The sequence below is a fragment of the Amblyomma maculatum genome, chromosome 5 (assembly GCF_055883805.1).
Source record: "Amblyomma maculatum isolate TAMU_Amacu chromosome 5, ASM5588380v1, whole genome shotgun sequence".
Taxonomy (NCBI): domain Eukaryota; kingdom Metazoa; phylum Arthropoda; class Arachnida; order Ixodida; family Ixodidae; genus Amblyomma; species Amblyomma maculatum.
In genome coordinates, this window is record NC_139348.1 from 162,367,549 (window position 1) to 162,392,911 (window position 25,363).

The 25,363-nt window shown below is 47.8% G+C and overlaps 1 protein-coding gene across 1 annotated transcript in view; it reads left to right on the forward strand.

Moving 5' to 3' along the window:
* LOC146190163 (uncharacterized) overlaps window positions 1–25,363 on the forward strand; it is a 94,566-nt gene that overhangs the window by 20,684 nt on the left and 48,519 nt on the right. The window contains exon 2 of the mRNA XM_084605428.1: window positions 11,738–11,827. Coding sequence (XP_084461554.1) covers window positions 11,738–11,827 — 90 coding nt within the window. The remainder of the gene's footprint in view (window positions 1–11,737; window positions 11,828–25,363) is intronic.

Genomic DNA, 25,363 nt, shown 5'->3' on the forward strand with positions numbered 1-25,363 from the left:
GCGCCCGTACACTGTGGAATACCAGTGTATATTAAAGACACCTAGAGCTCGAAACTATATGGAGCCCTCCACTCCCTGAGGAGTGAGGCGTCTCTCACAGCCTGAGTTGATTTCTGCCATTATAAACGCTACAAAGCAAACTCCTGTGACACGCTCACAGCTGCCTGGTCCCAGGATCGAGTGGGGATCAAGGCTTCGCTGCGTGCAGGAACCGACAAGAGAAATGCTCGCCGCTATAGCACGCAGCACACCGTGACGGTTTTCGATACCGAGCGCGCAATCAACGCAACGTACGCCTGCGGTGAATCGCTGGACCTCACTGTCCAGCTCAAAGCCGCTTTAAGACCCCATGTTGACTAGCTGGAGTTCGCACAGATCCGCCGGTAAAGCAGCAGCATCATATACACACTGTTATTTATCGGAAAAGTCTCTCTCTGGGCTCTGCTCAGATGATGGCCCGAGCGCGGCCGTCGAAGCAAGTCCCGAATTTTTACCAAAATGCTTCAAAGGGAAGCCATTGGGAAGCCATGACAGAGCTACGACCTAACAAAGGTGTGTCCAGATGACGGACCCTGGACCTGTTTTGGCCCGCGGACCAAGCGTCACGTGACGTTCCATTTCCGGTTTATGAGGTCCGCGCCTGGTCCGCGGGCCGCAGCACGCGATAGATGGCTGGGTATTTTTCTCGGGCCGCCGACCTGCTCTGTGTACGGAGGAGGCGCGTTTGCGCCCGATTAAAGCGCATGAGCCACATCAACAAAGTGCACTTCGAGCACGCTTTGCAGAGCACCAATCAAGTAGCAAAGGCAGTGTCTATAGTGGCGTCCGATGGTGTTTTCACACAGCCTTCGAGCATCGCCAGACGGCATACATGCAGCATTGCATTGCTGCCTCGTCGCCTCCCGCACGAGTCTTTTCAGCGCGTGTTTTGTGAACTATGTCGAAATAGATCGGCTACAGTTACGTTATGAAAGTAGAAGAGTTCGCAGACGAACACGTATGTATACCGCATAGAATGCCGCGAGCTTGCCGGAATGAAGCCGCCGCCAGCGCGGCGGACGACGGCTGCCCGCTTGCTACTCCCTAGTCGTCGCTATAGGCCTAGATTGTGTCGCATCGAAGTCGCAGCGAATGGTGCTTGTATTTGACCAGCGCTATAATAAATGTTCTGCCAATTAAGGGGACAGTGTAGGCCCTATTCCTCCCATGCATTTTAGCCTATGTTTGTGACCCTTTTTCTCATAATCTGCTGGGGTTAGAACATTAATATTGGTATCATTGTAATTCGGAATGAATGTGAGGTAGTGCTACTGAACTAGGATTATTGCTTTCTGAACATTGCATTTTTGTTTGCTTTTTTTTACTAGGCCTAACAAATTTTAGACCCAAAATCTGCAGTAAATATCGTTTAAATTAAAATTCTCTGCAGTAACTTTACTAATTCTAGTTCAGTAGACTCTCTGTAGTTTTACTCATTACTCCCAAAGTTTTATCTCCCTATCACCTGTAGTTCCTGAAAAAAAGGGGTCAAATGCAGCAAGATTTCACGTTTTGAGATAACTGCCTTTGAAATGGAAGAAACAGCATTATTACAATATTAACTCTAGAAATTCATACTGTTGCAGTTTTTTCAATAGCCACCAGCATGTTAATCATTTTCATAGTCAATATTTGTTTTTCTGTACCAGCTGTCTTGCTCTCCCGACCCCCTTAGTGACCTGTCGTGTAGCCCTGAGTACAAATTATAGCCGCCGTCAGTCAGCTTCACATAACCAGTGGACTGTTTATCGCCCTGCAGAAATTTCTAATAGCCTCATATGCCAACTTGAGCCATGTCTCTCGATGTTTTCCGTCTATGTTTTCCGTCACAACACAATCCAGCGGCGTCCGCCGCATGATTGTGTTGTGGAGATTTGGTGCCATTGCTGATCGATCAATGCCTCTTCTTGTGGAAGCGCAGTCTGCTAAACCCTTTCGTTATCTTCGTCATTCGATGAGTGCGAAATATCCAGCTTCAAAATAAAGAAAATGTCAGGTGCCCACGAAACACGCCGAAGCGCGAACAAAATGTCGGAGTTGTGAATAATCCGGCTGCGTCTGATTATTTTTTTCGCTACAAAACATGTGCTAGCTATCTTTTCACTGTTGGCAGATCAGTGACGACCATCCCACTAAATATGAAAAAAATATACTCTGAAAAAAAAATTTTTTTTTAGATTAGGAGAGGCAAAGGTCTTAAGCAGGTGTAAAAAGGGGACGTTGCTGGCCGCCGCCTTGATTTCAAAAAATGCCGATTTCGAAGTAAATATTTCGCGTGCCGGTAAATGAAGGACTGGACTATATAAAGAATAAAATGGAAGTTTTAATTTGCAGAAAAATAAAAAAAAAATTAATTTTTCCTACCGTGTTCCCTTAAGAAAAAAAAATCTGCCTACTGTCTCGTAATAAAAAAAAAAACGAAAGATATGGTCATCTCAGCGAGGAGCGGCTAAGCTAGCGAAAAAGAAGACCAGGTGAGCCGACGCCGCAAAGGCGGCAGCGGCACCTGCTATGCGGCTGCAAGCAGAAACTTGCCTGTTATTATATTATACCAGCCACATGTAATAATAATAATAATAATAATAATAATAATAATAATAATAATAATAATAATAATAATAATAATAATAATAATAATAATAATAATAATAATAATAATAATAATAATAATAATAATAATAATGCTGGAAGAAGGATGGCTCCATACGATTTTGTGTTGATTATCGCCGACTCAACAAAATTACTCGTCGTGATGTGTACCCCCTCCCACGTATCGACGATGCCCTAGACTGCTTGCAAGGCGCAGAATTCTTTTCCTCACTTGATTTGCGCTCCGGGTATTGGCAGGTGCCCATGGCAGAAGAGCATCGCGCTAAGACCGCCTTTATTACTCCGGACGGACTATACGAATTTAATGTTATGCCATTCGGACTCTGTAACGCCCCAGCCACATTTGAAAGAATGATGGACACCGTACTGCGTGGCCTGAAATAAAACATCTGTTTATGCTACCTCGATGATATCGAGGTAGCATAAAAAGTGGTTTGGACGCCCGTCTCGACTGCGGGAGGTGGCCAGTTCGAAACCCACCGCCGGACACCCACCGGTAAAATGGGTACAAGCGTCCCCCGGCCCGGCGCACGGCACTCTCAGGGGTGTGCGTTTGGAAGAGGCTCTGCTAACCCTGCTGTGCTCCTTAGAGGGCTTAAAGTTTCGAACAACTAATGACCTGCAAAGGTCGGGTTCTCACAGGTCAGGTAGGGCTAGAAGAAAACAAATTGGGTGTGGGCAGCAGTCACAAGGGTTTCCAGCACTAAAAAGCAGGATCCGTCTGGCCGTCTCGGGCGCTGGGCTCTCAGGCTTCAGGAATACGACATCCGTGTAGTGTACCGCTCTGGACGCAAGCACTCTGACGCCGACGCTCTTTCTCGGTCACCGGTACGCTCGCCTAACTCATCATCCCCTCCTCAAGCATCCTTGTCAGCACTCACCATTGAGGATATGCCTTTCGAGCAAAGACAAGATCCTTGGGTTTCTAACCTGCTAAATATCATAGGCACTACTTCTGGGGCTATGCATCCTCGGGCACTCCGCCGACAGGCCTCCCATTTTACCATTCAGGACGGCCTCCTCTACAGAAGAAACTACAACTCAGACGGCAGAAAATGGCTTCTTGTCATTCCGCGCCACCTCCGCTCCAAGGTTTGTGCCCACCATCACACTGACCCTCAAAGCGCTCATGCCGGTGTCCTGAAAACTTGTGATCGAATTCGTCAGAGGTATTACTGGCGGGGAATGTACAATTTCGTACGACTTTACATTCGCTCTTGTACCTCCTGTCAACAACGCAAGATTTCTCGCCACCCCGCTGGCCCTCTCCAGCCTTTACCGTGTCCAGCTCGCCCATTTGATCGCGTGGGAATCGACCTTTATGGTCCGCTACCATGCAGTACCGCCGGTAATCGATGGGTAATCGTCGCCGTCGACCACCTGACCCGCTACGCGGAGACTGCTGCACTTCCCGCGGCGACAGCCCGAGAGGTAGCCCATTTTCTTCTGCACCGCTTCATTCTTCGACACGGCGCCCCTCGCGAGCTGCTCAGTGATAGAGGTCGTGACTTTCTTTCCGAAGTAGTCCAAGAGCTCCTCTCGTCTTGCAAATCAATACATCGGGCTACAACCACGTATCACCCGCAAACCAACGGCCTCACGGAGCGTTTCAACCGTACGCTTGGGGGCATGCTCGCAATGTATGTTACATCTGAATCTGGGAGCTCCAACTAGGACCAGGTACTTTCATTCGTAATGTTCGCGTACAACACTGCCACCCAAGCAACAACTGGTTTTTCGCCCTTCTTTCTCTTATACGGCCATGAACCATCTTGCACTCTGGACACAATTTTGCCATACAATCCAGATGCTTCTCAGTACAGTGCTTTGTCCGATATTGTACAGAAGGCCGAGGAATGCCGTCAGCTAGCTCGCACGTTTACCTCCAACACTCAAGGCTATCGCAAAGACCAGCATGATAGCGATACCCCTGCTCCAACGTTCCTGGCCGACAGCTTCGTTTGGCTATGTGTTCCTGCCACCAGCAAACTAGAAACGAAATACCACGGACCTTATCGCGTCTTGGAACGCACATCCCCTGTAAACTACATCATCGAGCCAGTCACCCCTTCTTCCGACCACCGCCGCCGCGGCCGTGAGGTTGTCCATGTTAGCCGCCTCAAGCCGTATTACAACCCTCTGGTTGTCTCTTCTCCGTGAGTCGCCAGGATGGTGACTTCTTCACGCGGAGGAAATGTAAAGAAGACAAAGAACAAACAACGCTGCGGCATCGCCATCACCATCGCTGGTCTCCGGCGCCCATCTCTCTCGCGCTGAAGCTCTGCCCTACGGCTGGTATTCCGATCCTGCTGTGCCCGAATTACTGCCAGCGCTAGACGTTCGAACCAGCTATTAAATCCACATTTAATAATAATAATAATAATAATAATAATAATAATAATAATAATAATAATATTAATAATAATAATAATAATAATAATAATAATAATAATAATAATAATAATAATAATAATAATAATAATAATAATAATAATAATTCATTTTTGCTTTACTACAAGGAAAGGAAAGGAGCAGCCGCTAAAAAGCTGCTTCGAAGAGCAGCTTGACGGGGCGGCTGCCCCTGCACATGACGGCATTTCACAGCAGAGAAAGTCACGCCCACACAGTGAATAAACAATCAATGGAGAAATAATTAGACTACAAAAAAGCACTAGGTAAATCAGGAAAAATACATGAAAATAAAACAGACAGGCCGCAAGACAGAACTACTAACTTAAAAATAGGTATTTATAGAAACTATCGAGGTATAATTTAATGGGAGGAAGAGAGAAATCATGACCCCTATTAGCAAAGTATTGATTTAATATGGTAGGAAGCCTGAAGCGAAGCATCTGCCTGCCATAGTTTATCCGGCACGCTGTAACGTGCCAATGCTCCGGGTTACGGGTGTCATATGTGTTTATGTTGTCTTGAAGCGCTGCTATGAGTGTTAGTGTGTTGTCCTTTTTACTGATGCCTTGTTTATATAATCGCAAAAGCCTGTAGTTATACAAAGATGTTACTTTAACTATTTTTAGCTGCTTAAATATTGGTCTTGGATGTTCGAGGTAAGAAGCTTTAGTAATATTTCTTATTGCACGTTTTTGAAGGAGTAGTAACTTTGTAATGTTTTCTGCTGTTGTTGTTGCCCATACTAGCAAGTAGTTCAAAATAAAGGAAAACGGTGAATTATAAAGCATAATGTTAATAGTAAGTGGAAATACACGGAAATGTCGGCGTAGAGAACCTATTGTGCGTGATAATTTTTTCACTAAATATTCTATGTGAACATCCCATGTCATGTGCTCTGAGAAGTATACGCCTAACGTTTTCACAGAGTGAGCAATTTCTATTTTCGTGCCACTGAGTTCAAGGGAAGGCAGCTCAAATGCTTTATTTCTGGGATGGAAGAGAACGGCTTTTGTTTTACTGACATTGAGTTTTAGACTGTTTTGACACGCCCAGTGTTCAATTTTTTCCAAGGTTATGTTAGCCCGACTGGATAGCTCTATGCCTGAGTGACCAGAGAAAAACGGACCTGTATCATCAGCGTAAATAATGTGTTTTGCAGATCAATCTATGGAAACAAGATCATTGATGTAGAGAATAAAAAGAAGGGGGCCTAAAAGACTGCCTTGTGGAACTCCCGAGATGACTGGCTTGACTGTAGAGGAGAAACCGTTTATTTCAACATATTGTGTCCTATTGGCTATGTAAGAAGATATTAAAGAGTAGGCTGTGACACGTATGCCATACCTGTTTAGTTTATTGAGTAAAGTTTTGTGGTTGATGCTGTTGAAAGCTTTCGAGAAATCTAAAAATATGCCCAAGACGAGTTTCTTTTCTTCAAAATTAGTTCTTCAATACTCTTTTTGAGCGAGAAGGGCAAGCTCAGTAGATCTGTTTTTCCGAAACCCGAATTGAGCGGGGTTTAAAATATTATGATGATTAATAAAGGACGTAAGACGAGCAAGAATTAACTTTTCAAATCCTTTTGAGAAGGTAGGCAGGATAGATATTGGGCGATAGTTGGAAAGGTCGTTTTTATCGCCTTTTTTGTATAATACTGTGACCCTCGTCGACTGCATGTTACGTGGGAACAAGCCTTTTGATAAACATAAGTTGAAAATATGTGTCAGGCAGTTTGATATATCAAGAATAACAAATTTTACTGGCATTATCTGAACACCCGCGCTATCCTCAGATTTGCTATTGTTAAGACTGTTGAAAGCCGCCACCACCTCTCTTTCTGAAACTGGATTCAAAAATATTGTTAAGTTATTGCGAGAATAGTTGAGCGGTACCTCTTCGCAAGATGACGAAGTTTGGGCAACAGAAGTGAAAAAGCGTTAGCGAGTTCATGTCGCTCAACCTCTATACCATCAAGAATAAGTTTGGTAATTGGTTCTGTTATATGCCTTATGACAGAGTTCAATTTCTTCCAAGTCAGCTCCGGGTTATTTTTCGAAAAAACAAACAAATTCTCATGATACAGTTTTTTTGCAGCTCGAAGCTCTTTTGTCACTATGTTTCGGAAAGATTTGAAAGCTTTCAACGCATCAGGACATTTCGTTTTTAGACATTGGCTGTACAATTTGTCACGTTCTTTTATTCGGTTAAGTAGCGTACTGCTGATCCAAGGCTTACGAGCTCGCCGTGGACGACTCTGTATTTTGCGGGGAAAACATGTAGAATATATGTGTTTGAATAATGTGATAAATTTATCGTACGCTGCTTCAGGATTGGTTTCGTTGAAAACGTCGACTATCTGCTCAGGAAAGTTATAAAGCGTAAACGAATAGATGTCCCTATAAGCGTATTGTTTCAAGCTCCTTTTGAGATTAGGTACGTGGTTGACACACAGAAATATAGGGAGGTGATCGCTCATCGGCAGACTGATTACTGCGGATGATTTTGGTTATTTGTAATGAAAACATCTAATAATGTTTGTTTCTTCTGTTACTCTGGTTGGGGCATTTATAGTAGTCATACAGCAGTGAACATTTAACAGTGTATCTAATTCCCGCGCCGCAGTACTATCTGACAAGCGATTTATATTCAGGTCACCTCCAAGGACAATATTATACTTGTGCTGATTCGCAAATTCAAGAACAGAATCTAAACAAGAAAAGAAAACACTCGTATTGCCGGAGGTAGGGCGGTAACACACAGCAAACAGGTATGAGCCGACTTTGAGCGTAAGTATCTCGTAATGAGCACTAACTACACAGAATTCGTCAAGAAGTTCACATTCTATGTCATTTTAACCAACATGGATACGCCACCACCTCATTTAACCTGGCGATTCAAGCAGTAGCTCTTAAACGCTGGTATGCTGAACGCATCGTCTTCGTTACAAAACCAAGTTTCCGAAAACATAAGGACATGAATTGACAACTTCACTTCAGCAAGAAAAAATTCAATGTCATCTTGCTTCCCTCTTCCTGAGAGAAGATTAAAATGAACAATATTTAAAGATTGCTGGGAATTTCCGCAGAAAGAATCGAGGTCCGATGTACAGACTGGGCTTGACAGAAAAACAGACATTCAAACGAAAAACAGAAAATAACTAGACAATTGTCGAAACGACGATTGCATCATGAACTTTCCAGTTTGAAGATATCATCTGGGCTACGGATGACAACTGCGCTCTCCCCTTCCGCTTTTCTGACAAATACACGACCGCCAACATGCCACGTGAAACGATAACCATTTGCTGCTGCCCAGTCTCGGCTTAGCTGCAAAAGGTTTCTGTTGTACCTAGCCAGGTTTTCGGATATGGAAGCAGATGTCTCCGCAGCTCTCAAAGCTTTTGGTCCTTCGAGCCATTTGTCACGAAGTCCTTGTTTAGAGAACCACACCAGAATTGTGAGAATTTTTCCCACCTTAGCAGGAAGTCTGTGGACATTGTCGATATCGCTCGGTTGCAGATCTGGCAATTTGATTGCTTTAGCGATGATGTTCAGTTCGGTTAGCAAGTCTTCATTTGGGGAAACGGGAACATCGTGAACCTCAATGTTGTGCTTCCTACTGTATAGCTCTAGCTCATTTAATGACATTTTCAGTTGCTCAATGGTATTTTTGTCACAGCTTGTCTGCTCCAGCTTCTGGACACGTTGTTTAAGGCTGCCTATCTCTTTGTCCTGCAGTTCCTGCTTTGCTAGGATGGCATCGTATTTAGCTGACATCATTTCGATAGATGCCTTTACCTCGTCGACTAGGGACGGCAAACCCGAAAGCGCGTCCAGCTTTTGAACGATATCTGCAAGACTTGCAGCGAGTTCTACATCAACAGACATTTTTCGCCCGGTATTTGCCTTCTAACTGCGGCAAGGCACGCATCGCCACGCTTTGCGGCCGGCTTCACCTTTAGATTTGAAGGTTGCCTCCGACCACCCTGAGCAATTACCATGATGATAGCTGCACTTACATTCGGCACACAGCAGGACTCGGTCACCAGGCGGTACAGCTTCTTCACAAGATGGGCATATCTCAGACATGTTGAGACACAGTGCACGAATAAGCACAGAAAACAAAGCACTGTGGCAGCAGCGGCGGCGCTACAGAGATTAAATTAAGCAAATAAGAAACTCCGTATAGCACCAACCTGGAAAACGAAGTAGGTGCGAATTAGGTGGGCGTCCTTGCTCTGCCGCCGCTGCCGCCAAAATGCCTCGTTTGCGATAACAGCCACCAAGAGCAAAGCACGACCAGCGCGTCGGTAATGTGACGTCAGCCGCCAATCCAGTCCACGTAAGCCTGATGCAGGTATTGTTGAAAAGGCTTGGTTCCTGCCTGGAAAACGAAGTAGGTGCGAATTAGGTGGGCGTCCTTGCTCTGCCACCGCTGCCGCGAAAAGGCGTAAGTGATCCTCACGAAGCGGTCAGTTGTGACACGCCTTTATGACAGCGTTACTATCCTACAGGAAAACTATTTCACATGCCGGCGAAAGGATATCCGGCTGTCGCTGCCGTATATCTGGTGACAGCTTGTGCAGGTGGGGCGCGACGGTAGGACAATGCATCGGATGATGCTTTAACGCGCTATCGACGCCCAAGTCGGAAGCCACTCCATACACAGTGTTATAATACCTCGGATATTTGTGAATGAAGCTTCGGTATGCCGATTGCCCAAGGGGCAACTGTTGCAAGTTGTAACCATGAATTGCTATTCGCTTAACTGCGGTTAAGCTCGGGAGCCTAGATTAAGCGTAACCGCGGTTAACCCGGCTGCTTTTGATGTGGTCCTTATCGCCTACATATTTGCGTCTAGAATTGAACGGAATAAGTAGAGCGCTGTCAAACGTAGGTACGTTGTTACTGATCTAGGTGCACCATGCATGTTTAGATGAAGCCGATGGTGCATATGAATACTGCCCAAATGCACACTCTGCTTGCCATTGTGAAATAACGTTTAAAAAATGGCATGCAGTGTTCTGCGAATGCATCACGAAACTACGTACGAGGTCAATAGTGTCGGCCCGCTTCGTGGTCCGGCTTGTCGGCTGTTATTTTGGCCCGCCGTGTGGATGCTGCCGGACATGGCCAGACCGTGCGCAGTCGACACCACATGACCGGTCAGCGGCCCAGTCTGTGGTCCGTCTTCTGGATACACCTTAACAGTGATCTTGTAGAGCCCTTCGCCTGAGGCGCAAGAAAAGCATAGGGGAGAAAACCGTGGGACACAGTCGCACAGAAGCAACAGTACAATGCCGGCGTCCACACAGCCTTCCCGGTTATGTTTGTTTTGGCAAGGTTTATGGCAGACAATTGTTACAACAAATATAGACCCAAATATTGCAGCAGCAGGAATCTAGGAATTACTGACATTGCGGAATTGCTGTTCTTCCTTGATAACGTCCATATCAGCAATTGGAATTTCAAGCTCTTTTACCTCGATATTTAAGATCTCGCCTGATTATCAGAGCATAAGGAGATGGAGAAGGGAACGAAGTAGAGAGGACACAGTCCTTTCTGCTTAAAAGTTGAAATATTGTCCTCGTTCATTCATTATATTGCAAAGTTTACAAGCACTTCTAGCTAAATTTCCTTTGTATTTATCGAGCGAGAAGAAAGCCCTCTCAAAATGGATAAAGAGCGCTGGCTACACAAGTAACCTTAAACGAGTGAGCACCAATCTGGACTTGAAATGCGTCGCAGGCATTTGAGCAGTGCATCATACTACAGCGCCAAGCATTTACTATATATACGGACAACCTGCGAGCTCGGATGGAATGGAAGGCCGGTCATATGGGGAGCTTATCAGTAATGATCTCCAAATTATTCGCTTATTTATTATAACGCTTCACGACGACACCACTCACAACCGCCTTCCATAGACTGATCGGCTTTTAACAATGTTAGCTAACACCGCGCTGAATTTAGCGCATAGTTACGTTAGAGGCATTCTGACGGCCGCGTAGTTAAATGCGGTACATGAAAACATAACACAGCTCATATTTCAGGGCCATTGCGGCTGTCCTCGTTATTCATATTAGCCAGAATGTGGTTAAAAGCAAAACAATATATGGAAATGGTTTCAACCTATTGTCATAGAAGCAACAGTGTCTGTTTTACTCTGTAAAGGGAGGTCGCATCTAAATCTCCCAATTTTCAGTGTGCCCAAGACACCTTTGCAATGAAAGAATATATTAAAAGCTCGCGTTCGTGTAGAACTAAGCAAAAACGATTTCCAGCGGAAAGCTAAATCTGTTCATTTATCTTTATTTCATAATAAATGCGAATAATCGGACACATAAACACCTGATGTGAAAGATCGATTGCAGCTAAAACTATGTAATATTTTGTTTTCGTAAACAATGTCACATAACCTTATTTCTAGAGCGGAATAATCGCATTACCTAATAATTAATTAGAAAACAGGATGTCAACCTCTCTAAAAGCAGCAAAATAAAACGGTCACCGCTTTGAGGTGCGAATTCTTCACTCTATTGGGCTAAAATACTATTTGCTCTGGTACCTTCTCGTGCGGATGGAGACATGCTGTTGATCAGGGCTTGCTACATTCAGCGACGTCTAATGTATAGCTTTTCTTTTTTTTTTTTTTTTTCGAATTGCACCACTTGCAGGACTCGGCAATTGCTCAGAGTTCTACGCGAAAAGATGCGCCCTGTTCGGCAAACAGTGCACCATGGAGCGGGAGAGGCCACGATGCAGGAGTAAGTAGCAGTGGTGAGCCCTGAGGAGAACCACGCTGTAACCAGACTTTTTTTTCAGCCTCTTGCCAAAGTATCTAGATTAGATCTCTAGAGAAAATGTTAGAGGCCTTCAAGTAAGCGATGGATGAAGGCAACAGGGACGTAAACCGCCACGGCAGCCAATAACATCAAACGGCTAAGTACTGTAAATTGTAGAAATACAGTCAGCACTGTCTTCCTAAATATGCAGCGTTTTGTGAACCCAGCCTTATATAAATGAATAGAATACATGCCTCCGACCGACGCTTCACCGACCAATCTACGAAGCGCTATGATTTTCCCTGCTCTACCTTGCGTTCCGTGGATCTCAAGAAGATGAGCAATAATTGAATTATATTATGTGGTCGGTAGTAAGAGCATAAAGACACTCAGTCTTGCAGATAAAAGGTAAAACTGGGCGTATGAAACAGGACAATGCGCCAATCTACAGTGAATCGACTATCCTGCAGAAATGTTCAATACTCCCCTCGTTCTTCTTTTTCTTGTTCTACCTTTGTGCAGTTACATACTACTTCACCTTTCGTACAGCAACGGTATTTGATATCATGAGTAAACAGAAGAAACGTCCCAATCTGACATGATGTTGACCTTTTATAATAAGAACCTTCGTATTTTTACTTTCAAAATTAGCGATGCACTAATATCCTGACCGATTGAGGTAATCAGTAAAACGCATTTCGTGTTTCGTCTAAAATTATACATGTCTGAAGATCGCTATTTTAAATAAAAAGAAGAAAATGGCATGCGCAGTGTCGTTTTTTGTAAAAACAAACACTGAGTAAAAAAACAAGATGTGTTTTTTTAGGTAACAAACAATAAAACAAATTATGGGTGGTTTATTTTGAGGCTAACCCCTAATTATCATTCGAAAGAAGAATTATCCTTCGTTTTTCACAATTTATTTTTACATTCTCATGGTTATGATTGATTAAACTGGAACAGATCGAATACTTATGTGGCAGCGAAGCATTAGATTTCGCAGCCGCTTAATTCACCTGAAGAGGGCACTGCGACAGCATTGTGTTCTACGCAGACAGCGAGCGAATAAAAGTTGACAACACCGACAAAAATTACGAGGGACTTTAGCAAATAAAGTAGCGAAAGGCAAAAGCCTGAGTGGCCGATTCTACTACGCAACTGACGCTGATTAGTAATGATTTAATCATATTGTTAAGGGAAACTTAAACAGCGATAAAGGCCAGATAACTCTCAGAAGTACACACCACCAGCACGAACCCAGCTTAGCCTGAGCGTCGTCTTTTTTACAACACCACACCAGTGCGTCGTCGTCATCTAGATATTGCGCACCGTAAAAGTATTCCCCGCGCGGGAGAAGCACCGTCCCGGTGCTGCCTACACAGGAGAACTTGAATGGTATGGTTTCAGACGGGCGACGTGCACAATTTCTGGATGAGTGGTTGTGGAAGGATACTTGGGCTGTAGAGGGGCGATCTCATAGATCACATCGGTGACTTGTCGCAGAACGCAGTAAGGACCCACGTAACGAGGCAGAAGTTTCTCGCACATCCCCACACGACGGGCCGGAAGCCAAAGAAGCACGAGGGAACCAGGAGGGTAGTGGACGTCTCGGTGATGTAGGTCATAACGACGCTTTTGTGAGCATTGAGACGCGCCAAGCCGGTCTCGAGCAATGTGGCGGGCGGCATCAGCGCGGAGGGAAATGGCGTCCGAAGCGTAACTACAGGAAGAGTTGTCAAGAGGCAGCAAGGTGTCGAAAGGGAGTAAAGGGTTGCGGCCGAAAAGTAGATAAAAGGGAAAGTATCCGGCGGTGTCATGACGTGAGGAGTTATAGGCGAACGTGATGAAAGGTAAGGAGATGTCCCAGTCACGATGGTGATCGGACACATACATAGATAGCATGTCGGTCAGTATGCGATTAAGGCACTCAGTAAGACCGTTCGTTTGCGGATGGTAGGCCGTGGTGAATTGGTGACGAGTAGCGCATGAGCGGAGAAGGTCACGAACCACTTTAGAAAGGAAATAGCGGCCCCGATCTGTGAGCAGTTGACGCGGAGCGCCATGAATTAAGATTACGTCATGCAAAAGAAAGTCAGCAACGTCGGAGGCGCAGCTGGTGGGGATCGCCCTGGTTACAGCATATCGGGTAGTATAATCAGTCGCCACAGCAATCCATTTGTTTCCAGACGTCGACGTCGGAAAAGGCCCAAGAAGATCGAGGCCCACACGAGAAAACGGTTCAGTCGGCCCTGAGATTGGTTGCAGGGGCCCACTAGGTTGAAGCGATGGTGCGTTACGGCGCTGACATAGCTCACAAGCGGCGACGTAGCGACGGACAGAGCGGTAGAGACCAGGCCAGAAAAATCGTCGTCGCACACGGTCGTACGTGCGTGATACTCCCAAGTGTCCTGCTGTAGGGGCGTCGTGAAGTTGGGCGAGGACAGTAGAGCGCAGATGAGCCGGAACAACCAGTAAAAGGTCCGCGCCATCTGGACGCATATTGCGTCTGTATAATGTCTCGTTATGGAGCACAAACATGCTGGCGGAAGAATCGGGGTTGTTGCGCAGCTGGTCTATAATTGGTTGCAGGGCAGGATCCCGACGCTGTTCGGAGGCGATATTTATAAAGTCCGAGATGGACAAAATGTAGTCGTCAGCAGTACGGTCGGGCAAATCGGGAGGATCTACTGGATGGCGGGACAAGCAGTCAGCGTCTTGATGTAAGTGGCCGACTTGTATACCACAGTAAATTCGTACTCTTGTATTCACAAGGCCCAGCGACCTAAACGGCCAGTGGGGTCCTAAAGTGAGGACAGCCAACACAAAGCATGATGGTCTGTCACTACACAGAAGGACCGCCCAAACAAATAAGGGCGAAATTTGGTCAGCGCCCAAACAAGTGCAAGGCATTCCCGCTCTGTAATTGAATAATCGCGCTCAGAGGACGAAAGCAGGCGGCTGGCATAAGCAATGGCGTGGGAGGACCCATGCTGGGATTGGGCAAGTATCGCACCAATACCATGGCCGCTAGCGTCGGTGCGCAGTTCGGTAGGTGCAGAAGGATCGAAGTGCGCCAGAATAGGTGGTGTAGTGAGGGTGGAAATAAGCGTCGTGAAGGCATAGGCTTGGTCACAACCCTATGTGAAAGGTACGTTTTTCTTCAGAAGAGAGGTAAGCGGACGAGCGATGTCTGCGAAGTTTCGAATGAAGCGGCGGAAGTAGGAGCAAAGACCAAGGAAGCTTCGCACGTCACTTGAGCTACGCGGGGTAGGAAACTCGCGCACGGCTCGAACCTTGTCAGGGTCGGGCTGCACACCATTTGCATTAATCAAATGACCCAGGACTTTGATTTGGCGCCTACCGAAGCTGCATTTTCTGGCGTTCACGTTGAAGACCGGCGCGGCGAAAAACGGCCAGGACTGCAGAAAGTCGATCAAGGTGGGTTGCGAACGTGGAAGTGAAAACTACGACGTCATCTAAGTAGCATAAACATGTTGTCCACTTGAAGCCACGGAGGAGAGAGTCCATCATGCGCTCGAATGTCGCAGGAGCGTTACAGAGTCCAAATGGCATCATCTTGAATTGATAGAGTCCGTCGGGGGTGACAAATGCGGTTTTCTCGCGATCCCGTTCGTCGACAGCAATTTGCCAGTAGCCTGAACGCATGTCGATAGAAGAAAAATAGCTGCCACCATGCAAGCAGTCAAGCGCGTCGTCAATTCGCGGAAGAGGGTAAACATCTTTCTTTGTTATTTGATTAAGGTGGCGATAGTCCACACAAGAACTCCAACTTTGGTCTTTCTTTTTGACCAATACGACAAGGGACGCCCAGGGACTGCAGGAAGGCTCAATAATGTTTTGCGTCAGCATCTTGTCAACTTCTTTCTGTGTAGCATGCCGCTCAGTAAGAGAAACACGATAAGGCCGTCTGTGGATGGGGCTGGCGTCACCCGTATTGATTCGATGGGTCAAAACGGATGTTTGGCCCAGTGGTCGGTCTCCGAAATCAACTATATCAGCGTACGACAACAAAAGGTCGGAGAGAGCTCTGGCTGGGTCATCTGGCAGATCCGCAGATATCATGCTCGAAAAGAGGTTCGAATGTGAAGAAGCTGATATATGCTGCTCCCACAGATGCTGAGGCGTTAAAGCATCAACTTCGCAGTCCGCCAAAGGAACCAGATCAGCAAGTGCGATGCCATGGGGTAAAACTTGGGTCGAGCGGCTGAAGTTAAGGACGGGAAGAGAGGTGCGGTTAGTAGTGACAGTCACTACGGTATGAGGGAGTATGATGTTGCGACGCAGAACAACATCGGTAATTGGGAAAGTGACGTATGTGCCGTCCGGAACTGCGGGGAACGGGGCCAGTGGAACATAAATAGCAGCTTCGGGTGATAGACGAACAAATTCGGCGGATTGGAAGCGGGGCTTGCTTTCGGGGCAGTAGGGCAGGTCTAAGCGAAGAAGGCCAGTTGAGAAATCAATCAGGGCAGAATGGGCCGTTAAAACGTCGATGCCGAGGATCACGTCGTGAGAGCAGCGGTCGATAACAGTGAAGAGGACAGGGGTAGTGCGACCGGAAATACTGACGCGCGCAGTGCACAGTCCCACGACCATCGGCGACACGAACGGCCGATGAAGCGGCGGGTGTGACAACCTTTTTGAGACGGCGGCGAAAGCATAAGCTGAGGACTGAAATTTTGGTACCAGTGTCAATGAGGGCAGTAACAGGGGCACCATCCACACAGATGTCTAGAAGGTTGCGGCGATGAGCGAGGGTCAGCAGAGGATTTTCGGGCCGGGTCGTCAATGCAGCATCAACTCCGGGAGCTGCATTGGTTAGTTTTCCGGAAGAGAGCCAGAGAAGTGAGGAGATTATGGACGGTGAGGTAGGGGCGAGCGGGACCTCCGGGTCTGAGGCGACGGTGAGCGGCTGGACATGCGCGGGGCTGGCGAGTTAAACTCACGAGAGCGCGTATCTCGGAAATGGTTTGGGTGTGGATATTCGGCGCTGCGATCAGGAAAGTAGCGGGGTCGAGGTGGCGGAATCCAACGGCTGCGGCAATGACGAGAAATATGGCCGACACGTGAACAGTTGAAGCAGATGGGTCGGTCATCCGAGGTTCGCCATTTGTCCGGATTGCGGTAGCGGTAGCGGTATCGCGTCGGCAAGGGCGCAGTTGGAGCCGCAGCTGCTACCACCGGAACGGTGGGTTGGACAGATGGCATTGCGTTAGGTTGGAACGAAGGCTGTGTGGAATACTGGCCAGAGTTGAAGCCCACGTTCGCGTTCAGGCCCACATTTGCGAACTCCTGGCGAACGACAGATTGTAGCTATAGTAGCATCTGCCGGCTGAGGAGCGAACGCAACGGGCGCCATAGCTTCTATCTCTCGGCGAACAATCCTGGTCAAGGTAGAGGGAAGAGATGGCTGCTACAGTGTTGAACTGTCTTCGCACGAAGACGTAGCAGCTGTGTTTGGCAAGCGGTCGAAGCGGGGAGTAATGCGACGGTGTTTTGCTTGCTCAAACTGCCGGCAAACTTGGATGACTGAATCGACCGTTGGACGGTCTTTGCAAAGCAGCAGATTGTAAACATCGTTTGCAATGCCCTTTATTATGTGGCCCACTTTGTCTGACTCGGACATGGCGCTGTCCAGGTTTCGGCATAAGGCTAAAATATCTTGAATATAAGACAAATATGATTCCGTGGAATTCCACGGAAGACTGGGCACGGGATGCGAGGTCTTTTTGTGCGCCGAGCTTGCGTCCAATCGGCTTGCCGAATAGATCGCGAAGCTTCTCTTTGCACATATCCCAGGATGTGATATCATCTTCATGCGTCTCAAACCAGACGCGCGCCGTACCCGCCAGATAGATGATGACGTTTGCGAGCATGAGGGTCGCGTCCCAACGATTGTGCTTGCTTACGCGCTCGTACATACCGATCCAGTCTTCTACGTCGACATGGTCGGTGCCGCAAAAGGTGCCCGGGTCACGAGGCTGCGTCATGACGACTGTGGAAGCCGGTGGTGCAGCTGAAGCTGATGTCGCGTCGGATGGCATAGTGATGGTACCAATCTGGCGGCCACTACGGAGATCCAGGTTTCCTACGGATGCACTTCCAGCAATCATCCACCAAATGTTAAGGGAAACTTGAACAGCGTTAAACGCCAGATGACTCTCAGAAGTATACACCACCAGCACGAACACAGCTTAACCTGAGCATCGTCTTCTTTACAACACCACACCAGTGCGTCGTCGCCATCTAAATATTGCCCACCGTAGCAATATTGCCGCATAGAAGACGACGCCAAAGATGATGACTGGCCCCACAAGCGCGAGCCTGAAAAAGAAGGAAGTTGGAGCGCAAGACTCGTCCTTGTTGGTTATTAAACCCGTTCTATCTTTGGGTTTTCCTTGGCGTTCTATCGAGACGTGACACTGGTGGAGGTCAGTTCAGTTCAGGCGTTCAGTCGTGTCCGACTCTTCGTGACCCTATGGACCATGTCACGCCACGCTTTCCGGTCTCTCACTATCTTCTTAACATCACATAGCTTCATCTGCAATGCCTCGAGAATGCCATCTAACCATCGCGTTCGCTGCCTACCCCTTCTCCGGCGACCCTCAACCTTTCCCAACATCAAATCTTTCTCCAGCGACTCCTCTCTTCTCATCAGATGACCAAAGTAGCTGAGCTTTAACTTTAGAATTTGACCCTCCAATGAGCAGTCAGGGTTTATGGTCGACAATATCGACTGATTTGATCTTCTGGCAGTCCAAGGAACTCTTAAGAGTCTTCGCCAGCACCACAATTCAAACGCGTCAATTCTTCGGCGGTCAGCCTTTTTCACAGTCCAACTCTCGCATCCATACATCACAACTGGAAAGACCATAGCACGGGTTATACAGATCTTGGTTGGCAGACTAATGTCTCTGCTCTTTACTAGGCGGTCAAGGCTAACCATTGCTCTCTTTCCCAGAAGCAGGCGTCTCCTAATTTCATGGCTGCAGTCTCGAAATTAGGAGACGCCTGCTTCTGGGAAAGAGAGCAATGGTTAGCCTTGACCGCCTAGTAAAGAGCAGAGACATTAGTAAAGAGCAGAGACTGGTGGAGGTGCTGGGTGCTGTCTCGAAGTTTCGTTTTAAATAGATTTATATCCCCAACGCACATGTATTCCTAACTTAACAATTGTAAATAGCTATCGGGCATGCTAAGTTGTTTATTGCAAATGTGTGTTCTTTACTGATAATGTCTGCACTGTATTCAGGAAGTAAAAACAAGTAGCGGCAGCTTGTTGGGGCGCCGGTTGATACCGGCCGATTACTGGTGGGGCCTGTTTCGTACTAATCTAGACAGCCCAGCACACGAGGCTCAGTGCAGCAGCACAGATAGTAGTCATGCTGTATGCTTCGCTTGTCTTGTAACATCATTCGCCGTCCGGCGCAGCAGTGCTGGGCTATCGACTGTCGCGGAGTACTGTTAAAGATTTTGACGGATTTACGTTTCCGTTTCTTTTGTTCTGCATGTGCTTCGTGAACATCGCACCGTCCCCTTGTCACACTCATAACCAGTGTGGCTGAATATGGGCGGCCTACGCCCTACTGTAGCTAAAGTGCGGCTGATGGTGACGTTGACGATGATGATTCACTCATTTCTGAGTTGGTAACGGGATTTAAATACTGTCACGTCTCGATGTACGTTGACGTGAACCACAAGAATTGGGACGAAGTTCTTCCCTACGTCACGTCCGCCTACAATACGGCACGCCAAGGCACCACTCGTATGACACCATTCAGCCTCCTTCAAGTGCGGCCAGTAACAACTATGCTGGATGCAATGTTGCTCCTGAATGCCGACACCGACGATCTGAATCAGGACGCCGAGGAAATCGCTCAGCGTGCAGAGGAAGCTCGCCAACTAGCTCGTGTGCGGATCAAAAATCAGCAAGAGCATGATGCACGACGCTACAATCATAGACGCCGACATGTCATGTGCGAACCTGGCGACAAAGTGTGGATCTGGACGCCTATTCGCCGCCGTGGACTCTCCGAAAAACTATTGCGGCGATATTTCGGGCCATATGTTGTTCAGCGACGTTTAACCGACGTCACTTATGAGGTGGTGCCAGACGGGGTGTCTACCTCAAAGCGACGCCAGCAACAAGCCGACGTCGTCCACGTTGTACGCATGAAGCCGTACAACTCGAACTGACCTTGACCTCCTACTTCCTTTTATGCTCATCAAGACGATGCTTCCTGAGGAGGGGGCAAATGCCGCATAGAAGACGACGCCAAAGATGATGACTGGCCCCACAAGCGCGAGCCTGAAAGAGAAGGAAGTTGGAGCGCAAGACTCGTCCTGGTTGATTATTAAACCCGTCCTATCTTTGGGTCCTCCTTGGCGTTCTATCGAGGCGTGACAATATTGTTAGGGTTTATTTACAGAATGTTTCTGCACCTTAGCCTGGTGCGCTAACCAACAGATGGTGAACTCCCTCTTCTTCAGCCTCTATTCTGGAGAGCCTCTTTTTCGCACTTCCTTGTCCTCTTCTGTGCGCATGCCTGACATTTCCCCCTTCGCAGACGAAGCCCCTGGGCTATCGTCAGAGTCCCAAGAGTGGCAGCGCTTCATTCTTGCGACATGAACTACTTGTGTTTTCCTAGAGGGGCGACCTTGGGAACATTGGCGAGACACGACGTAATTCCACTCATTGATGCGTTTGAGCACAATAAATGGGCACTCTTGCTCCGTCACGGTATAGTTGCTTTCAGACTTGCTAAGAGTGCGACTTGCGTAAGCGACAACGTGTTGGTTTCCGTCATGCCGTTGTATGAGCACAGCATCCACGCCGATGCCACTTGCGTCAGTGTGGAGTTCAGTGGGAGCTGTCGGGCAGAAATGACGCAGTAAGGGCCGAGAGGTAAGAAGAAACTTGAGCTGGCAAAACACAGAATCACATTCAGGAGTTCATTTGAAAGGAATATCTTTCTGCAAGAGGCATGTGAGGGGGTAGGCTACGTCAGCAAACTTGGGGATGAAGCGTCGAATGTAAGAGCAAAGTCCCAGGAAGCTCCTGAGTTCTTTCACAGACTTGGGCTCTTTGACGCAGCTGACAGCTTCAATCTTCTGTGGGTCAGGCCTAACCCCGTCTTTGTCAACCAAATGCCCAAGCACAACGATCTGGCGTTCACCGAAGCGGCACTTCTTAAGGCCCGTTCACACCTGCGACTAGCAGCGGTCGCGCGACCGTTTTGGTCGAAAAGCGACAGTTGCAAATGGTCGCATCGGTCGAAAAGCGACTGCCGCGGGCCGATCGGGCACTGCTCGAATTTTCAGTCGCGCGACTACTAGTCGCAAACCATTTCACCAATCAGCGAGGTCCCGGAGTACTCGATCGAGCACCTTCTCAATGGAATTAAAGAATACCCCTACCTTTTCAACAAACGGCACCCGGAATTCAAAGGCAGGGAGCAGGATATGGCCTGGGAGGAGTTTGAGAAATGGGTTTTTCACGCAGGCGCAACATTTTACATTGACACGTCGGCGTTCTCCTGGAAACACGAGAGCGCGGCATCCACACGGGCTCGCTTAAAAAAGCTGAAGTGTCTGGCAAGCGGCTGTATACCGACGTTTACTGTCATCGCCCAGCAGCTCTCCTACTCCCAACTCGTTCGGAACCAGAACAGAACGAGAAGGCGACAGTCGCAAGTGTGAACATCGGTAGTGGCGAGCTCCTCTCTTCTGTCGCGCGACTACCAGTCGCACGACCTCATCTAGTCGCAAGTGTGAATAGGCCTTTAGAGTTCAGCACGAGACCCGCTTTCTCCATGCAGTTAAAGACCACAGCTAAATGGCTGTTATGCTCGGCGAAGGTCCTCCCGAAAATCACTACTTCATCTAGGTAACACATGCAAATTTGCCACTTCAGTCCATGCAAAAGAGTGTCCATAAATCTTTCAAAGGTAGCCGGAGCGTTGCATAGGCCGAAAGCCATCTAAATTCATATAACCCATCGGGAGTCCCGAATGCCGTCTTCTCTTTGTCTTTCGGATGCATCGGTATTTGCCAGTATCCGGACCGTGAATCAATAGATGAAAAGTAAGAAGCTGAATGGAGGCAGTCAATGGCATCATCAACACGCGGGAGCGGGTAAACATCCTTCTTTGTGACAGTATCGAGGCGGCGATAGTCGACACAAAATCGCCAGGTGCTATCTTTCTTTTTCACAAAAATCACAGGGGCGGCCCATGGGCTAGATGATTCCTGAATAATTCCTCTTTGCATCATATCACGGACCTGTTCGTCAATTATCTTACGTTCTGAAGGTGAAACACAGTATGGCGTCAGTCTAATCGGGTGTGGAGATCCATTGTCGATCATGTGATGGGTGCGGGAAGGCGGAATCGGTGGTGGCTGATCTCGAGCAAAGTCGAACACGTCCGCATGTTTCATAAAAACCTCCATCAATATCCGGAGGTCGTTGATGGGTAGCGATTCGTTTATCATGGACTGAAACTGGGAATCGGCATGATCGGGACGTCTAGTTGAACGAGCAACGTCGTCGCTGAACGCGGCGATGCGCATAGAAAGGCGTTCTTCTTCAAAGTCGGCGAGTTTCAAACCACGCGGCAATACGGCAGGTTCGTTGGAATGGTTGACAGTCCAAAGCGTGGCACGGCCCTCGTTCACTTGAACAACGCTGCAGCGCACCAACACACTTTTTTTTGCACCGGGAAATGAAACGGGTTCCACCAGAGCGTCGAAAGCATTGGGAACCGCGCCCGAGGACACAACTCGGACGAAGATGGCGGACATCGCCGGAACGACGGTATCCTCAAAGACAGAAAACACTTGGACAGCCCGCGGCGATTCTTCTATGAGAGCCGATCGAAGGCTGGGGCTTATTGATATCTCGCCACTGTTGAAGTCGAGAGTTGCGCCACATTGCTGTAAAACGTCAGCTCCTAGAATAACGTCGTGCATAGAGCGAGGGAGCACCGTAAATTCGGTTCTAAACTCGTGTCCAGCGATCGCTACATTTACATAACAAATACCAAGCGGAACCAACGATTCTCCCCCTACACCTCGAAATATGACAGTTCTATCCCAACAAAACTTAATTTTGCGGCCGAGACGGTTTTTAAAATCTAAGCTCATCACGGAAACTGCAGCACCCGTATCCACTAAGGCCATAACACAGACACCATCCACTAACACTTCCAAGCGGTTCTTCAGCATAACGACCGGTAGAGGAATTGGCAATATCAATGACCGGGCGAGCGCACCTCCATCGGCCGTACACGCTAGTTTCCCGGTGGCGGAGAAGAATGGCGAGGAGAGGGCGAACGTCGGTAGCGGCGGGCAGGGGGAGTCAGGCTGCGGTCAAAAGCTGCTGAGTCGTTGCGTGATGGTGCGTAGCGGTAGGAGCCCGAAGGAGTTGAATAGGTCGGGTCATGGACATCTGGACTCACGGTAGAACGGCGATTTGAACATTGGCGCTGGTAGCGTGGTGCCGGGTTCCGGGTTCCGGGGACGGCAGAATCTGGATATGTGGCCAAGCATACCACAGCGATAACAGACTGATGGTTCACGAGCACGGTCCAAATAATAGTCCTCGGAAACAGGATCGAAGCGATCAACAAAGTCCAGCCGCTGGGGTCGTTGCAGAGGAGGTGGCGCCCTGTAGTGGAAACGAGCTAGGGGAGCAGGGCCGTATGATTCGTTTCGGTGGTCGCGGGCGGGAGGAGTAGCGGTAGAACCCCAAGAAGAAGAGCGCTGGACGGGAGCTGCCTGCAGGGAGCAGCTATCACAGGGGATTGCACTGCAATTCACAACATCTTGATGGCGGGAGAACTCATCACGGACAATTTGGCGAATCATGTCGGCCAAATGCGGAGGCTCATGTGAATGCTCGTGAGAATCCACGCTTGCAACAGTGGTCACGTTAGGCAGACGGCCGAATTTAGGGGTTATGCGACGCAGCTTTAAAGCTTCGAACGTACGACAGTGCTTGATCACGGCCGTGGGAGAATCCAAGTTTTTTTTTTTGTAATTAAAAAGTTGTATACGTCCAACGCGATGCCCTTTAAGAGGTGGCCAACTTTGTCTTCGTCAGACATGCTCGGATTCACCGCTTTGCAGAGTTTTAGGACCTCTTCAATGTACATTGTGCGTGTTTCGCCAGGCACTTGGGCTCGATGGAATAAAGTCTGCTCAAAGCATTTCCGTTTTGCCGTGGTATCCCCGAAACAATTTCGAATCTCCTCTTCAAAACGATCCCAGCTCGTTCAGGGACGCTTCATGGTCATCAAACCATGTCAGGGCTGTGGAGTCCAAGAAAAAAACATTTGCCAGCTTTACAGTGGCATCCCAGCGATTGTACTTGCTCACCCGCTGGTAATCGGTGAGCCGCTCGTCCACGACTTCCCCAGCCTTCCCAGAAAAGGTCCGCGGCTCACGGTAATGCTGGACCAGGTGCCGCTGGACCTGGCTGCCGTGCGTCGCCGTCTTGGATCATTGTGGCGGTCAAAGGGGGGAGCCCAGCGAGTCGTCGGCTCGAACGAGGTAGAAAAGAATCAGTGGTGATCGTTACAGCACCTCCACCACATTGTTAAGGTTTATTTACAGGGATTCTGCACCTTAACCTGGTGCGCTAACCAATAGATGGTGAGCTTCCTCTTCTTCATCCTCTATTCTGGAGAGCCTCTTTTTCATACTTCCTTGTCCTCTTCTGTGCGCATGCCTGGCAATATATTTAGTCTTTAATAATTAATTGGTTAGTCATTAGGTAGGCAATAAATCATTACGTATCTATTTATAGATTGCTCACTAATTAATTCTTATATAACTCAATTAGTCAACAATTAGTAAAACATTAATTCAATCAGTTATTAACTAGCAATTGATCATTGACTGACATATGGCCACATAAGACACACATTCGTGCATACTGTGGTGGCGCTCTGTGAATGGCCGAGACCTCCATGACGTCATCCCGCCTCGGTCAACCAGAGCCGCCGCAAAAGTGGGACACATTTTGTCCACGACAGCATTAATTTATGCACCAATCGACATCAATAGAGAGCCGTGCTTCAACTAAGCACTAAAGAACGGGCTTGTGCGGTCTATTGAGGCAGCGTGTTTGACTTGACGTTCCAGCGGTAATGTCTATTTTTATTTATTCAGTCTGCTTCAGGCCTGAACGCTAGCAGGAGAGGCGTACACGATAAGAAAAAAATTGACGATGAATACGTTACTTCCTAATGCGATATTTGAATGCATCTCATCAGCTGTTTCACATTTTCGATAGACTGAGGCAAAGATTTCGAGCCAGACATGTATTACAACTACAGACTTTTTTTTTTATTTTTCACGCGTATCCCTTCAAAAAGCACTCCACTAACAGTTCTTGACTGTCATGAATGAAGCTTTGTGGTAGGAGAAATGAAGAGAGCAGTTAAGTCATCGGGAGGTTGCGGGAGGCAGAGCATGGGGCCATAGGAACGTTACCCGGTG